The 18289-nt window shown below is 37.7% G+C and overlaps 1 protein-coding gene across 2 annotated transcripts in view; it reads right to left on the bottom strand.

Annotated features, from left to right (window-relative positions):
- STRN (striatin) overlaps positions 1-18289 on the bottom strand; it is a 114925-nt gene that overhangs the window by 74807 nt on the left and 21829 nt on the right. For both annotated transcript variants that reach the window (XM_013996218.2, XM_003125240.6), the window contains exon 2: positions 1395-1498. In XM_013996218.2, the coding sequence (XP_013851672.1) occupies positions 1395-1498 (104 nt within the window). The remainder of the gene's footprint in view (positions 1-1394; positions 1499-18289) is intronic.

Here is an 18289-nt window from a genome sequence, read left to right as displayed (position 1 = left end):
TCTCAATTTCTGCACAGAACTTAAACTCTATGGTTAGATTAACAAATATTCTAACAAGAAGGGATGGGGACACACACACACACACCCTTGGTTAGTTTAGTTTTGAATATTTTAATTCTTCTGACTTACAAGACAGTATAATGTACTGGTAAAGAGCACGGGCTTTGGAACTGGACAGACCATGAGGGACTGGAATCAGAGCTCTACTGCAACTCTGCAACTCTATGCAAGTTACTTAGTTCTAAAGCCCCTAGGCCTGGTACATGGTAGGTAAAAGAGTTGCTGTTACCAATGTTATTATATTCCCACTTTGATTATGCTTATAGTTTAGATTGCTTAAAATGTCAAATATTCCCAAATTACACACTTTTAAAGATGCTTTTTGTTCCCCTTCATTTCCCCAACACAGCTTTCAATTAACATCTCAAAGAATGAAAAGAACCACCAATTTTTCACTAAGAGGTCAATGTGTTTTCAGGCTCTTGTGCCATTTACAGATCCCACATGAAGGAGAACACAACTTCTAATAAAGTTTTATCTATTGCTTGATATTCATAAATATCATCTGCTAAATGTTATTTTATGGTACATATTTTGTGGTGGTTTTTCATCAACTTCAAAAAAATGAAAAGGACATGTGATTAAAAATGTGAAGCAAAATAGAGAATTTCAACATCACCTATCAAGCACTCAGTAATCTAAAACAAAGAACTATCTCATACTGCTAACCAAAAAAAAAAAAAAAAAAAAAATCCAAATACCAGCCAATAAAGCAAAGAAACTTAATCCATATAAAAACATCCAAAACTCTCATCCATGACTTACTGTTCTCTACCTGTGACCCAAGTTTAATGACTTGAGTATCTTAGACACTAGCAGAATAGAAAAGTAAGATTCACAGATTCACTTCTGGAGAGATATGAATAGGTGACAGCAAAGGATCAAAACACTAAAAATGTCTACAAAAGGATTTTCAATATAATCTGCCAGAACAGGTTTTTTTTTTTTCCCCAAGAAAATATATCAAACTGAATAATACTAGAGGGTTGGAAAAGAGCGTATTACAGAGATTTCCTTAACAACTCATAGACTATTTCAATTCCATGAAGAAATGGATAGTGACAGTTCAGAAAGTACAACAATTTCTTAAGAAAGGACAGAGTAGGGGGGAAAATGCTGCTAAAATTTAAAAAATCATATAAATCAGTTTTTTGGTCATTATTACTGAACATTCATTAATAAGATAACATATTACAACAATTTCTAAATGTTTACTGCAGGTACTATTTCCTGAATCAAAAGTATAGCATACTAAAATTTGGATTTGTTTTAGGAATGACAGAAAAATTATGCCAATATTTAAGAGAACACGATCTTCCATTTTACTGAATTACCTTTCCTGTTTGAGAGCATACTCCAGCATTTTGATCCGCCTCACAAGATCCTTCTTCAAATTTTCTTGACCTTTCCTTTCCCCCTGAAGGAAGGCAATCTGAGCCTGAGTAAGGAAAATAAAGAAAAAATTCAGTTTAGAACAAACAGAACTTTTTAAAAAAGTTATTAAAGAAAGAAACTTTGGAAGATAAAACAATTAGATGTAAAACATTTCTTTTTACATATATGTCACAAAATATACAGAAAGGCATTGACTACAAGGATGGAGGAGCTTAATTTATTTTTTTTAAAAAGGATATCTATATGCATTTTATTTCAGACTAAACAATGTTACAACTCAGAGTCCAGATCCTCCAATAGTCCAGTTCAAAACAACCAATACAAATGTGGATATATGCAAAATACAGTATTGCTTGCTCGGGTGTTTGTCTTTCAACGCAAAGTGGGGGGTTCTCCTTTATAAAGAGTGACAGACAGAGAACTACCATATGACCCACTATTTATTTCTAGGTATTTATCTGATGAACACATAGCATTATTTATAACAGCCAAGATATGGATACTAAGTGTCCATCAATGAATAGGTGAATGGATAATGAAGATATGGGAAATATACACAACTGAATACTACTCTGCCATAAAAAAAAAAAAAAAGAATGAAATCTTGTCGTTCACAACAATGCAGATGGACCTCAAAGGTATTATGTTAAGTGAAGTCAGATGGAAAAACACAAATACTGTATGATTTCACTCATATGTGGAATCCTAAAAAAATAAAGATGAACAAGGAAAACAAAAACAAATTCACAGATATATAAAGAAGAGATTAGTGGTTACCAGAGGGGGAAAAAGGGTTGGAGTGTAGGCAAAATGGGTGGAAGGGGTCAACTATACGATGATGGATGGTAGCTAGACTTTCGGGGGGGGGGGTGATCATTTTGGAGTGTATACAGATACTGAACTATAATGCTGTACACCTGAAACCTATACAATTTTTTTTTTTAAAAAAAGAGTGAAGATGGGAAAATCATGAGTTTTTATAATACACTTGTAAGTAAGAGTTCTCAGAACTTCACCATATACTTAAATTTTATGGTGGATTCCTTGTGTTGAGAGACTTTATACAAGACCTCCCCTACAAACAATAAATAGCTTCCTTTTCTCAATCCCCACCTTTCACCCGACCCAAATTTAGATTTGGACATGCATGGAAAAAGAAAGTGAAAACTGGGAAAGGGAAAATCAGAGACAATCAATGGTCCTCCATGGGTTCCCCGCCCCTCTCAAGAAATACTAAAGAGGAGTTCCCATTGTGGCTCAGTGGTTAACGAATCTGACTAGGAACCATGAGGTTTCAGGTTCGATCCCTGGCCTTGCTCAGTGGGTTAAGGTTCCGGCGTTGCCGTGAGCTATGGTGTAGGTCGCAGACGAGGCTTGGATCCCACATTGCTGTGGCTCTGGTGTAGGTCGGCAGCTACAGCTCAGACTAGACCCCTAGCTTGGGAACCTCCATATGCTGGGGGAGCGGCCCTAAAAATGGCCAAAAAAAAAAAAAACCTAAAGAGAAAAGAAAAAACCCTACATTTTAACATGAAACAAACTGTAAAACTCTTGTCTTCAGTAAGACAGAAGGGATAGGAAAAGGCTGCTCTCCAGAATAATTAAAAAGACATTTAGAACTGAAATAATACCTTCTACTTAAGGAATTAAAACTGTTGCAAATACTAACTTGTTCAAGTTAACTCATACCACCACTAGGAATAGGGCAGGGAGTCTACTTAAGGGCCCTAAAAGAAGAGCTACCAATTTCACTATTCTCACATTCTTTCACCTCTCATTTCTTATACATTAACTCAGATCATGGTATTTATATTTCCACACTGCTTTCCACTTAAATAAGCAAGAATTTACATTTAATGATGACACTTAACACACCCTTAAGGAATTGTGGATTATTCAACTAAGATTTAGAAAATGAACAATTGAATTTACTTCTACTTAGTTTAAGTGATACTCAGTTTTCTTTTTCCAGTACCATAATAAACATAAAATCCAACTCAGAATAAGTTCAGAACGTAGGTACTGTTATATTTGCATTCTCATTTCAAGGAGCTTTTAAAATTTACACTGTAGGGAGTTTCCATCATGGCTCAGTGGTTAGCAAATCTGACTAGGAACCATGAGGTTGCGGTTCAATCCCTGGCCTTGCTCAGTGGGTTAAGGATCCGAGTTGCCCGTGAGCTGTGCTGTAGGTCACAGACTTGGCTTGGATCCCGAGCTGCTGTGGCTCTGGTATAGGCCAGTGGCTACAGCTCAAATTCGATTCCTAGCCTGGGAACCTCCATATGCCTCGAGAGTGGCCCTAGAAATGACCCAAAAAATTAAAAAATAAATTAATTAAATAAAACTTACATTGCAATTATAAAGAAGGATTATTTTTATCCTGTTGACATAATTTAAAATAGGCTAAAGATGATTCAATTGTATATTCAACGAAAAGCCATCGAGATGATTAAAACCCTTTGAAATCATATGTTCTACAATAAGACCAAAATAAGCAGAATAATACATGCATTTAAAGTTGACAAAAATACTCTCCGACATAAATGGCAGCAACATCTTCTCAGATCCACCTCTTAAGAGTAATGACAGTAAAAACGAAAATAAACAAATGGGACTTAATTAAACTTAAAAGTTTCTGCACAGAAAAGGAAACCCTAAACAAAACGAAAAGATAACCCACAGAATGGGAGAAAATCCTTGCAAATGAATCGACTGACAAAGGATTAAGGAGTTCCCGTCATGGTGCAGTGGTTAACGATTCCGACTAGGAACCATGAGGTTGCGGGTTCAGTCCCTTGCCTTGCTCAGTGGGTTAGGGATCCAGCGTTGCCAGGAGCTGTGGTGTAGGTTGCAGACGCGGCTCGGATCCCGGCTCAGATCCCGCATTGCTGCGGCTGTGGTGTAGGCGGGCGGCTACAGCTCTGATTAGATCCCTAACCTGGGAACCTCCATGTGCCATGAGAGCGGCCCTAGAAAAGGCAAAAAAAAAAAAAAAAAAAAAAAGAGAGATTAACCTCCAAAATTTATAAACACCTCCTGCAGCTCAATACCCAAAAAACAAACAAACCCATCCAAAAATGGGCAGAAGATCTAAACAGACAACTCTCCAAAGAAGACATATGGATGGCTGAGAAACACATGAAAAGATGTTCAACATCACTCATTCTTAGAGAAATGCAAATCAAAACCACTCTGAGGTACCACCTTACACCAGCCAGAATGGCCATCATCCAAAAGTCTACAAACAATAAGTGCTGGAGAGGGTGTGGAGAAAAAGGAACCCTAGTACACTGTTGGTGGGATTGTAAATTGGTGCAACCACTGTGGAAAACAGTATGGAGAGTCCTCAGAAAACTAAAAATAGAACTACCATTTGATCCAGCAATCCCACTCCTGGGCATCCATCCAGAGAAAACCATGACTCGAAAAGACACATGTACTCCCATGTTCATTGCAGCACTATTTGCAATAGCCAAGACATGGAAACAACCTAAATGTCCATCGACAGAGGAGTGCATCAAGAAGATGTGGTACATATACACAATGGAATATTACTCAGCTGTTTAAAGGAATGAAATAATGGCATTTTTAGCAACATGGATAGACCTAGAAACTATCATGCTAAGTGAAGTCAGCCATACAGTGAGACACCAACATCAAATGCTTTCACTGACATGTGGAATCTGAAAAAAGGACAGACTGAACTTCTTTGCAGAACAGATACTGACTCACAGACTTTGAAAAACTTATGGTTTCCAAAGGAAACAGTTAGCGGGGTGGGAGGATGCACTGTGGGTGTGGGATGGAAATCCTATAAATTGGATTGTGATGATCATTGTAAAATCATAAATGTAATAAATTCATTGAGGAATTAAAAAAAAGGAAAAAATTAAAATTAAAAAAATTAAGTTGACAAAATAAATGTCCTATAAAAAGGATATGACAGTCCAACTTGTTTGGTCAAACAATGCTTTAGCCTAGAATACAGTCTTCAAAGTGGCTTTAATAAAAACAATAATCTAATCTGTATAATCATGTAACCAAAGCATAATAAAATTATCAGTTTCTTCCTTTCTATAACCTTTGGCTAGTTTTTTTATTTCTGCCACTATCATTGGTCCTGGGTGATTCGAACACTTCAGCCTATAATACTCGAAAGTCTTTTCCGTCACTCATTCCCCAATCAACTCCTTATTTCCAGGACACATGCTTCCCCATCCTCTTATCAATTCACATACTGGACTAGCTAAATGCTTAATAAAAATAAAAGTCCCAGAATTGTTGAAGAGAAAGATTACAAAGATAGAAGTGCCTGAAAAAGGCAAATAATAAGGCAAACAGAAAAATCTGTGATATTCTTTGGTAATCAAAGAATGTCTCTGTGACATTTCCACCCACAGATGTATAAACTGAAATCAATCATATGGAAACATCAGGCAAACTCATATTGAAGGACGTTTTATATTAACCTTCTTACAGTTTTCAAAAGCACCAGTTCATAAAAGTTAATGAAAGACTGCTTCAGAGTGAAGGAGATTAAGAAGACATAAAAACCAAATATGATGCATGATTCTGGACTAGATCTGGCTGTAAAAGGACATTATTGGGACAAGTCGCAAAACACGGATGGGGTCTGTGGATGAGATAACCGTAATATGTCAGTATTAACTTCCTGACTTTTTTTCTGTTGCTTTTTTTAGGGCCGCACTCCAGCATATGGAAGTTCCCAGGCTAGGGGTCTAATCGGAGCTACAACTGCCGGCTTACACCATAGCCACAGTAACGCCAGATCCAAGCCACATCTGCAACCTACACCATAGCTCATGGCAACTCCAGATCTTTAATCCACTGAGGGAGGTCAGGGATCGAAACCGCAACCTCATGGTTCCTAGTCAGATTCTTTTCTGCTGTGCCACGACAGGAACTCCTTAACTTCCTGATTCTGACAGCTATATGTGGCTACATAGGATAGAATATGTCAACAGGAAACAATAAAGTATTTGGTGGGTGGCAATGGGCCCTCAGGTTGCCTGGCACCTTGCCCTCAAATGTTTCAGAATAAGAAAATTCTTTGTGTTGCCCTTGCAACTTTTCTATCAATATAAGATTTTGTTTTTGAAACAAATACGACGTCAATTGTGGTTGCACCAATTTACAATCCCACCAACAGTGTACTAGGGTTCCTTTTTCTCCACACCCTCTCCAGCACTTATTGTTTGTAGACTTTTGGATGATGGCCATTCTGGCTGGTGTAAGGTGGTACCTCAGAGTGGTTTTGATTTGCATTTCTCTAAGAATGAGTGATGTTGAACATCTTTTCATGTGTTTCTCAGCCATCCATATGTCTTCTTTGGAGAGTTGTCTGTTTAGATCTTCTGCCCATTTTTGGATGGGTTTGTTTGTTTTTTGGGTATGGAGCTGCAGAAGGCGCTTATAAATTTTGGAGATGAATCCCTTGTCCGTCGATTCACTTGCAAAGATTTTCTCCCATTCTGTGGGTTGTCTTTTCGTGTCGTTTAGGGTTTCCTTTGCTGTGCAGAAACTTCTAAGTTTGATTAGGTCCCATTTGTTTATTTTTCTTTTTGTTGTCAATACTCTGATAGGTGGATCTGAGAAGATGTTGCTGTCATTTATGTCAGAGAGTGTTTGGCCTATGTTTTCCTCTAAGAGTTTGATAGTGTCTGGTCTTATATCTAGGTCTTTAATCCATTCGGAGTTGATTTTTGTGTATGGTGTTAGGGAGTGTTCCAATTTCATTCTTTTCCCTGTGGCTGTCCAGTTTTCCCAGCACCACTTATTGAACAAGCTGTCCTTTCTCCATTGTATATCCTTGCCTCCTTTGTCACAGATTAGTTGTAAATTGGTGCAACCACTGTGGAAAGCAGTATGAGATTCCTCAGAAAACTAAACATAGAACTACCATTTGATCCAGCATCCCACTCCTGGGCATCTACCCAGAGAAAACCACGACTCACAAAGACACATGCACTCCAATGTTCACTGTAGCACTATTTACAATAGCCAAGACATGGAAACAACCTAAATGTCCATCGACAGAGGAGTGGATCCAGAAAATGTGGTACGTATACACAATGGAATATTACTCAGCCATTAAAAGGAATGAAATACCAGCATTTTTAGCAACATGGATGGACCTAGAAACTATCATGCTAAGTGAAGTCCGCCATACAGTGAGACACCAACATCAAATGCTTTCACTGACATGTGGAGTCTGAAAAAAGGACAGACTGAACTTCTCTGCAGAACAGATACTGACTCACAGGCATTGAAAAACTTATGGTCTCCAGAGGAGACAGTTTGGGGGGTGGGGGATGTGCTTGGGCTGTGGGATGGAAATCCAGTGAAATCAGATTGTTATGATCATTATACAACTACAGATATGATAAATTCATTTGAATAATTTAAAATAAATAAATTAATTTTAAAAAATACTATGCCAACTTTCTTAATATGATATGACACAAACAATTCAACTCAAAGCCAGCATCATGTATAACAGAGAAACCTGAGAAGTAATGACAATCACGAACAAAACAAAGATGTCCATTTTTCACCACAATGTGTGTGTGTGTGTGTGTGTGTGTGTGTGTGTCTTTTGTCTTTTTAGGGCCACACTCACGGCATATGGAGGTTCCCAGGCTAGGGGTCGACTCAGAGCTACAGGTGCCAGCCTATGCCACAACCACAGCAATGCAAGATCCAACCTGTGTCTGTGACCTATACCACAGCTCTCAGCAACACCAGATCCTTAACCCACTGAACGAGGCCAGAGATTGAACCCATGTTCTCATGGATGCTAGTTGGGTTCGTTAACCACTGAGCCACGACAGGAATTCCATTTTTCACCACAAATATTTAACACTGGTCTGGAAGTGGTGGCCAATATCGGTAGGCAAGAAAGAAATGTCTGGAAAAAAACAAAAACACTAACTTAGAAAGACGTCTACACCCCAATATTCATAGCAGCACTGTTCACAACAGCCATGCCATGGAGAGAACCCAAGTGGCCATCAACAGACAAATGGACACAGACAGACAGACAGACAGACAGACAGACAGACAGACACACACACACACACACACCACACACACAGAAGGTTAAAAACCCAACACAGTGTCCATGAGGATGTGAGTTCAATCCTTGGCCTTGCTCAGTGGGTTAAGGATCTGGCATTGCCACAAACTGTGGTATAGGTTGCAAATGTGACTCAGATCTGATATTGCTGTGGCTGTTGCTCTGATTCAACCCCTAGCCCAGGAACTTCCAATGCCATAGGTATGGTTGTAAAAATTAAAAAAAAAAAAAAAAAAAAAAAAAAGTTTAAAAATAGGAAAGAATAAATAAAATCAGATTATTTGCAAATGATATGAATGGATATCTAAAAAAATCCAAGAAAATACAGACTATAAATTATTACAGGGAGTTCTTGTCATGGCTCAACAGTAATGAACCCAAGTAGTATCCATGAGGATGCAGGTTTGATCCCTGGCCTTGCTCAGTGGGTTAAGATCTGACATTGCCATGAGCTGTGGTGTAGGTCACAGATGCAGCTCAGATCCCATGTTGCTGTGGCTGTAGGCCAACAGCTACAGCTCTGATTAGACTCCTAACCTGGGAATTTTCATAAGCTGTGGGTGCAGCCCTAAAAAGACAAAAAAATTTTAAAATTAAAAATTAAATATTGGAGTTCCCGTCGTGGCGCAGTGGTTAACGAATCCGACTAGGAACCATGAGGTTGAGGGTTCGGTCCCTGCCCTTGCTCAGTGGGTTAACGATCCGGCGTTGCCGTGAGCTGTGGTGTAGGTTGCAGACGCGGCTCGGATCCCTCGTTGCTGGGGCTCTGGCGTAGGCCGGTGGCTGCAGCTCCGATTGGACCCCTAGCCTGGGAACCTCCATATGCCGTGGGAGCGGCCCAAGAAATAGCAACAACAACAACAACAACAAAAAGACAAAAAAAAAAAAAAAAAAAAAAAATTAAATATTAAATAAAACAAATTATTACAAAACAGAAATTTTAGTAAAGTAATCTGATATAAAAATAATAAATTGCAAAGTTCCCTGGTGGCTCACTGGGTTAAGGATCCAGCATTATCACTGCTGTGGCTCGGGTTGCTGCTGTGGCATGGGTGTAGGCATGGCCAAATAAATAAATAAATAAATAGAAACCCATGGGCTTCTATAAAAACAACCAATTAGATGACATAATGAAAGAAAACAATTCCATTTATAATAACAAAATTAAGATAATTAGAATAAATCTGGAGTTCCCATCATGGCTCAGAGGAAATGAATCCGACTAGGAACCATGAGATTGCGAGTTTGATCCCTGGCCTCGCTCAGTGGGTTAAGGATCTGGTGATGCCGTGAGCTGTGGTGTAGGTCACAGATGTATTGCTGTGGCTGTGGTGTAGTCCGGTGGCTACAGCTCCGATTGGAGCCCTAGCCTGGGAGCCTCCATATGCTGCGGGTGCAGCCCTCAAATAAAAAAAAAGACAAAAGACAAAAAAAAAAAAAAAAAATAGAGTAAAGAGAGAAAAATAAGAGCTACATAAAGAGTATTTTATTTTATTTTTCATAAAGAGTATTTTAAATGCTACTAAAGAAAACAAAAGATGACTTGGACAAAACAGAAGCAAAACATGTTCTTTAGATTCTGCACTTTAATGATTTTATTTCTCCCTAAATTAATCTTTTAAAATTACACAAGCTCAAATAAAATACCAATATAGTGTTTTTAAAAAGGATTATACATAATGAGTCTGAAGTACATATGGAAAAATAAACTCACAAAAATAAATTATTTTAAAGCTCTAAAATATTTTAAAACATATTATAATTCCTTAGTCACTAAAAAAAAAGTGGTACTGATGCACAGTCATATATACAGGAAGACAATCCAAAAGCGAACCCAAGTACATACAAGAATTCAGTATACTAAAGGTGGCACTGCACATCACCAGGGAAATGTAGATTACTCAATAAATGTTGATGGGCAGCTATCTGTAAATTACCTCTCAAATAAAAACAAATGCCAAAAGGATCAAAAAATGTAAGGAACACCCAAAGTATTAGAAGAAAAGGTATAGTTTGGTTTTGTTTTCATAATCTCAGGGTTAGGAATGTCTTTCTAAAAATAAGACAAAACCCAAGTCATAAAAAAAACTAACACATTTTATCTCTAAAAATAGAATATATATGTAATAAAGTTGCTGAAAAACTCTCATGAGAAATACCAATTCTTTTTTTGACAAATACCAAAACAAAATCAGAATAGTAGTCATATCACAAATCATAAGAGATTTGCTTTTCTTGATATATCAAGAGTACCTGCAAATTAATAAGAAAATGACCCCAAGAACTCAACAGAAAAACACACAAAGAACATGTTAATCAAAACGAAATGCAGGAGTTCCCAGTGTGGCTTGCAGTAGTGAACCAGACTAGTATCCACAAAGACAGGGGTTTGATCCCTGGCCTTGCTCAGTGGGTTAAGGATCTGGAGGTGCCGTGAGCTGTGTGTATGTGGGTCACAGAGACGCAGCTTGGATCTGGAATGGCTGTGGCGTAGCCAGCAGTTACAGCTCCAATTCAGCCTCTAGCCTGGGAACTTCCATATGCCATGGGTATGGCCCTGAAAAGCAAAAAAAAAAAAAAAGCAAAAGGCTCAAACATATTAAAAATATGTTCAGCCTCACAAGTAAGACAAATGCCAATTAAAACTGTATTCACTTTCCCCCTTTCCATCAGATTAATAAAATTTCAGTAATTTGATAATAATATATTGGGGGAAATGCATCTGTATGCTGGCTGTGTAAATCAGGTTCACCATTACTGTGGACAATTCGGCAGTAGCTATTAACTTTGTAAATGCACATACTCTTTACCCAGCAATTCTAATCTATATTGTTATCCTTCAAATATATTTGTACATATGTGAAATGATATACTGAAAAAATTCAAACAAGAATATATCTAAAATCCAAATGTCCACTACAGAGAATTAGTAAAATAAAATACAAATACAATTAGACGAAAGTAAGGTCCTAAACTGAGACCTACAAGAACAGTGGAAGAAAAAGTCTTCTTAAAAATTTTCCCTCTGTAAACTATTCAGAAAGTTAGAAACAAATGGTCTTAAAACACATGTTCTTACAGAAGGAAGCTAATTCCTTCTGTAAAAACAACCTGAGTCTAAAAAATAGTTAAGTGGTATATAAATCCTTCCCTTTGAAAATAAAGATTAAATCCCAGGTAAAGATTCCCCTAATATGGCAGGATACTGTTGTCTGAATTGGACCGTTTAATTGCAAAGGCAGGGAGAGGACAGGAGACAGAAGGGAAGAAAATACTTAAAGGAAGAATGGAAGGCTAGGAAGAAAGAAGAACAGTAATAAAAGAAGAAAAATAGAAGGAAAGTGGGCTACATCTATACAAAAGAAAACTATGCATTTGTTACAAGATCGCTCTAAATATCTAAGATATCTAAAATAGATTAAATGGAAAAAAGCAAGACAAACAACTTAAACAACAATTTGAGTTGATTTTGAGAAAAAAGGTAAACATATCATTACGCTTCTGTGCATAGGTAATAACTCTGGAATGATTCACAAGTGTGTAGTAAGTGTGAATGTCTCCAAAGATGCATCTACGGGAGCTCCCTGGTGGCCTAGTGGTTAAGGGTCTAGCATTGCCATTGCAATGGCCCAGGTCACTGCTGTGCCATGGGTTTGATCTTTGGCCTGGAACTTCCGCATGCTGGGGGCATGGCCAAACAAAAAAAAGCAACTAGGTGGCTGAGAGGGAGAAGAACAGGAGTTAAACCTATCTTTAAATGTACATGCCCCCTTTATACCTTCTGAATGCTATACCATAGGCATGTTACTATGCATAAAAGTTTGCTAATTGAAAATTTTAAAGACTTAGAGCTAAAACAAAACTTGTTCTGTAGCACCACCAGCCACTAGTTTGTAGGCTCTGTCCTGGATGTTTCAATCCAAATTCATATTTTTACAAAGGGGAAAAAAGAAGCTCCAAGAGATTAAATGGCATATCCCTAAAGGGTACAGCATTCTCACAAAGGAACCAAGATGACAATGCCAGACCATGAATAATCACCACTTAGAAATGCAAGGCATATATAACCAATACACGGGGGTAGTAGCAACAAGGACATGACATAAAATACATGACCCAAAAGGCTCCTTAAAAGCTCTACCTGCACATCATTACAACAAAATTCATTCTGAAATAAGAGAGATGGTTTCAAGTTAGCAAATATATTCCTGCCTTCCAAAACAGTCAAGTAACATATCCAAAATGTAAATCTGCTATGTCTAAGCAGGTTTACCTGCATACATGGGAATATCTAATAAACAATTAAATTATTTTAAAGGTATAATTTAATTTTTGTCTTTTTAGGGCCGCACCTGACACATATGTAAGTTCCCAGGCTAGGGGTCAAACTGCAGCTGCAGCTGCCAACCTACACCACAGCTCACGGCAACACTGGATCCTTAACCCACTGAGCGAGGCCAGGGATCAAAGTTGAGTCCTCATGGATATTAGTCAAGTTCACTACTGGTGAGCCACAGCGGGAACTCCAGTATCATTTAATTTTTTGAAACAATTTAAATTACCACATACTCTAAAATGTTAAAGAGTTAAAATTTAAAACCAAAATCACTGAAAAATATAGACAAAAGGAAAGTACACAAAATACTAGTTTGGATTGGATATTTTTCAGTTGTTTTTCTGTCATCTGCTATGGGAGGGAAAGAGCACTCACTCTTACAAAAATCTAAAATACAGTGACAGAAAATTACTAATTTAGGGCTCTGTCAATTGAACACAAATTCACAAGTAACAACAGAAATACATGAAAAGTAAAAGTTAATACAGTTTACATAAGCTAAGGAAGAACAGTGAAGTTTCAATAACCTGCTTTATATCTTAATGTCTTCTGTAAACTATACGTATTTCCTTGGAAAGGCTTTGGATTATATTATTCTCTTGCAACTGGGCTGCTCGTTGTTTTTCTCTGGCACACAACATTGCCTCTGGTTAGACATCATCACGTGGCAGCATCAAACTTAAGCATCAGAATCACCTAGAGCACTTGTTGAAACATAGATTCCTTGGGTCGGCCCTATCCTCATTTCTGATTCAACAGGTCTGGAGTGGGGCCTAAGAATATGCATTGTTAACAAGTACCAGGTGATACTGATGCTGCTATTCTGGGACTACACTTAGAGAACCACTGACCTACACCATCTGTGACATAGTTAGGAGGCCCAAAATAAAGCAAGTAGGCCGTTAAAAAGCAAGTTAAGTGAACTGTCCCAGAACCCCAGCTCTTACTCCACAGAATGAAGTCTTATATATGCCCTCTAGCTGACAAACGAGCACACACTAGCTTTCTTGATTCTCTTTCAAATTCCTTACGTCTGACTGTATTTTCAGCAGTCTCCTCATAAGAAACTAAAATCAACTATTTTCAATCAGTTTCAATAACATCCTTGGAAAATACCTAATACCTACCACCATCCAAATTGCTATGAAGGAGAATACAGGAAAGATAAATAAACCAAGTTGCTATTTACAATGCACTTCCAATCTAGTTAAGGAACATATACAGAAGAAATTTATGACTCTCAAAGGAAATATGATTCAGAGGAAGCAAGGATCCTACACGAAGATCTCCGAATATTAAAAATCGAGAATTTGCAAAAGTTTCAGTAAGTATCTCTTGCAAGGAACAAGTCTTCACTGTAAAATTTTCTTTGTGGTTAGAAAACTGCAAAGAACTTCTAAACATGTTATAAAACAATCAAATTATCTTTTGATAGGTATATAATCTTTAAAGATGCAATCTCCAAGGGATAACATCTCATATTTAAAGCATTCATTCGATACGTATTAAGTGTGAACCATAATCTAAGGTGCTATGTACACAAAGCCCAAATGCTTCCCAATGGAATTTAAGGCTATCCACATTTCCCAGCTTACCTTTCTAGCTCTGCCTTCCACAATCCCTTCTCATATATCCGACTAAAACGGATGATTTGTTAATCTTTAAACATGAACTGAACTCCCCCAGGTCCACGCCTTGGCTTATGCTCTTCTCCTATCTCCCCAAAATGCCCTTCATTTGCAAATTTTACTCATGTCCAAGTTTTAAACCTACTCAGTTCACAGTAATTCCTTCCTTCACTGAAGCCCAAGAGTACTTATTATTTTCTACTAAAAGAAAGAAAAAAAAAAAAAAAAACCAAAAACCTCAAAAAAGAAAAAAAGGGAAAAAAAAACTTCTACATGTAAAATATCACTTTTACCACTTACGGCACTTACATTAATGTTTGGCTAGAAGGCAAGCAAATAAGCACTTTGGAGTACTTAATATGTACCAAGCACTTTGCTAAAATAAACACAGTATGTTCATAATAATGACAACAATAATAAATAAATACTAACACAATATACACATTTAAATTAAGGGCAGAAAAAAATACACTTAAAGAAGTTATAAAACTCTATAACTGTGCTGCCCAACTGAATTTTCTGCAATGATAGAAATTTATCTATCTGTACCATCTAATACAAAAAGGTTCTAAAGGATTAATAAAGGAAGGCACTACTAATGCTCCTGACTGAAGAATTTATTTAACAAAGATAGCACTAATATCTAAGTAAATGTATAGATTTAAAGATATAGTAAATATTAAAAATCCCTTTGTGATAATTTATAGAACTTGACAGATGTATGTAAAATTCTTAGGAGAATGTGAAAAGAAGAATAAAAGAAATAAAAAAGAAAAGAAAAAAAATCCATGAGGGCAAATACACATTGTTTTGAAACATATGGCAAAATAGCTCTCCATGAAGTATTAGATAATTTCTTTTTTGGCTTCTTTTTTTTAGGGCTGCACCTGTGGCATATGAAAGTTTCCAGGCTAGGGATCAAATGTGAGCTGCAGCTGCCGGCCTATACCACAGCCATTAGAGTGTGGGATCCAAGCCAAGCCTGCAACCTACATTGCAGCTCATGGCAATGCTGGATCCCCGACCCACTGAGTGAGGCCAGGGATCAAATCTGCTTACTCATGGATACTAGTCGGACTCATTTCCACTGTGCCATGACAGCAGAACTCCCTTAAATGCATTTTCAACATGGTATGTTCAACTTACCATTGGGTTAATTGGGACATAACCCCATTGTCAAGGAAGATCCATATCTATCTTTAACTGTGTGCATGTATTACTTTGACAGAAAATCAAAATTTAAAAATGTACTTTAAAATGTATCACTACCAGGAGTTCCCGTGTGGCGCAGTGGTTAACGAATCCGACTAGGAACCATGAGGTTGCGGGTTCGGTCCCTGCCCTTGCTCAGTGGGTTAACGATCCGGCGTTGCCGTGAGCTGTGGTGTAGGTTGCAGACGCGGCTCGGATCCCGAGTTGCTGTGGCTCTGGCGTAGGCCGGTGGCTACAGCTCCGATTCAACCCCTAGCCTGGGAACCTCCATATGTCGCAGGAGCGGCCCAAGAAATAGCAACAATAACAACAAAGACAAAAAAAAAAGACAAAAAAAGAGACAAAAAAAAAAAAAATGTATCACTACCAATATAATCTGTTACTGAGGGATTCCATTTGAAGTAATCAATAATCTAAGAACTCCTTTAAAATATAAACTGCGTCTAGGGATCCCTAGTGCCTAGCAAAGTTTCTAGCAAGAAATCATTATTTAGGAGTTCCAGTTGTGGTACAGTGGAAATGAATCCAACTAGTATCCATGAAGATGCGGGTTTGATCCCTGGCCTCACCTAGTGGGTTGGGGATCCAGGGTTGCCGTGAGCAGTGGTGTAGATCACAGATGTGGCTCAGATCCCGAGTTGCTGTGACTGAGTTATAGTCTGGCAGTGGTAGCTCCAATTCAACCCCTAGCCTGAGAACTTCCATGTGACGCAGGCACAGCCCTAAAAAGTCAAAAAAAAAAAAAAACAAAAAAAAAAAAAAAAACAAAAAACACCACTATTCAGTGAGAATTTGATGCACAGACTAAATGTGAACAGAAAAGAGATTTCAAAAAGAGATTCAAACTATTCTATCAAAAATATCTTAACCCAGAAGTAATACTAGGGAAAGATCAAGAATTAGTACTTATTAGTATAAACAAAGCATCATTTTGAAAAGAAGTAACTTGAGGGAGTTCCCACTGCAGCGCAGCGGAAATGAATCCAATTAGTATCCATGAGGATGCGGGTTCCATCCCTGGCCTCACTCAGTGGGTTAATGATCCAGCATTGCTGTGAGCTGTGGTATAGGTCAGCAGCTGCAGCTCCAATTCAACCCTTAGCCTGGGAACTTCCATATACTGCAGAGTGGCCCTAAAAAGCAAAAATTTAAAAAGAAATAAAGAAGTAAATTGAAGTCATTCATACTGTAATCAATATACTACTATAAAATCCGCCCACTCATTTACTGACTGTGTACCATGTGCTTAGTGCTGGGGGAACAGCCTTACCAGAAAAAGACACATCCATTTTTTCATACAGTTTATAATCTACATAAAATACTGTTTTTTTAAAAGGAGTATTTTTTTTTCCATTCTTATAGAAACAGCATAAGCTTTTCTGACTTCTGAATAAGATTCATGCAGTAAATGTATTCAACTGCAGGACACTTTACATAATTATATGACATATATGATAAGATACGATTAAAAACTATAAAAAGATATACTCCAAAAGAAAAATAGAAGAAAATATAAATGAAAGAAATAATTTAAAAACTTACCTTTAAAAAAGTCAATATTAATCAATACAATAACCAAATTCTATTAAAAAACAAATAAATGAAAGACTGATGAAGAGCCATGAGACTATACAGATTACAAATCATTACATGGAAAACTGCAAGTCTAACTAGTAATAAAAAATAAAAATTATCACATTTTTATATACCAATAATTGGTAAATTGAGTGAAGACTTCTATGTACTCTTCTTGGAACTTTGCTCTAAGTTTAACAAATTTTTTAAGTTTAAAAAGTCAGGGGAGTTCCCGTCGTGGCGCAGTGGTTAACGAATCTGACTAGGAACCATGAGGTTACAGGTTCGGTCCCTGCCCTTGCTCAGAGGGTTAACGATCCGGCATTGCCGTGAGCTGTGGTGTAGGTTGCAGACTCGGCTCGGATCCCGAGTTGCTGTGGCTCTGGCATAGGCGGTGGCTACAGCTCCGATTCGACCCCTAGCCTGGGAACCTCCATATGCCGCAGGAGCGGCCCAAGAAATAGCAACAACAACAACAACAACAAAAAAGACAAAAAGACAAAAAAAAAAAAAAAAAAAAGTCAGGGAGTTCCCGTCGTGATGCAGCGGAAATGAATCCATCTAGGAACTATGAGGTTGCAGGTTCGATCCCTGGCCTTGCTCAGTGGATTAAGGATCTGGCATTGCCATGAGCTGTGGTGTAGGTCGCAGACGCAGCTTGGATCTGGCATTGCTGTGGCTATGTTCTCCGATTTGAATGCTAGCCTGGGAACCTCCATAAGCCTTGGGTGCAGCCCTAAAAAGAAAAAAAAAAAAAAAAAATTTAAAAAGGCAGCTCTGATATATCTCATATATCTGTTAAATGAAAAAGGTAAATTAAATGATAAAACCCAATGGTCACAAGCCGTTGAATTACATGACTGGTAATTAGTTATTTCTTTTGCAAAAGGGGGCTTATAAAGCTACATACATGCTCAATGATTTGGCTTTTAGAAATACAAACCAGCAGGGAGTTCCCGTTGTGGCTCAGTGGGTTATGAACCC

Source organism: Sus scrofa, chromosome 3, assembly GCF_000003025.6.
Source record: "Sus scrofa isolate TJ Tabasco breed Duroc chromosome 3, Sscrofa11.1, whole genome shotgun sequence".
NCBI lineage: Eukaryota > Metazoa > Chordata > Mammalia > Artiodactyla > Suidae > Sus > Sus scrofa.
Note: the sequence above shows the minus strand (reverse complement) of the source record. Positions and strands in the feature narration are given on the sequence as shown.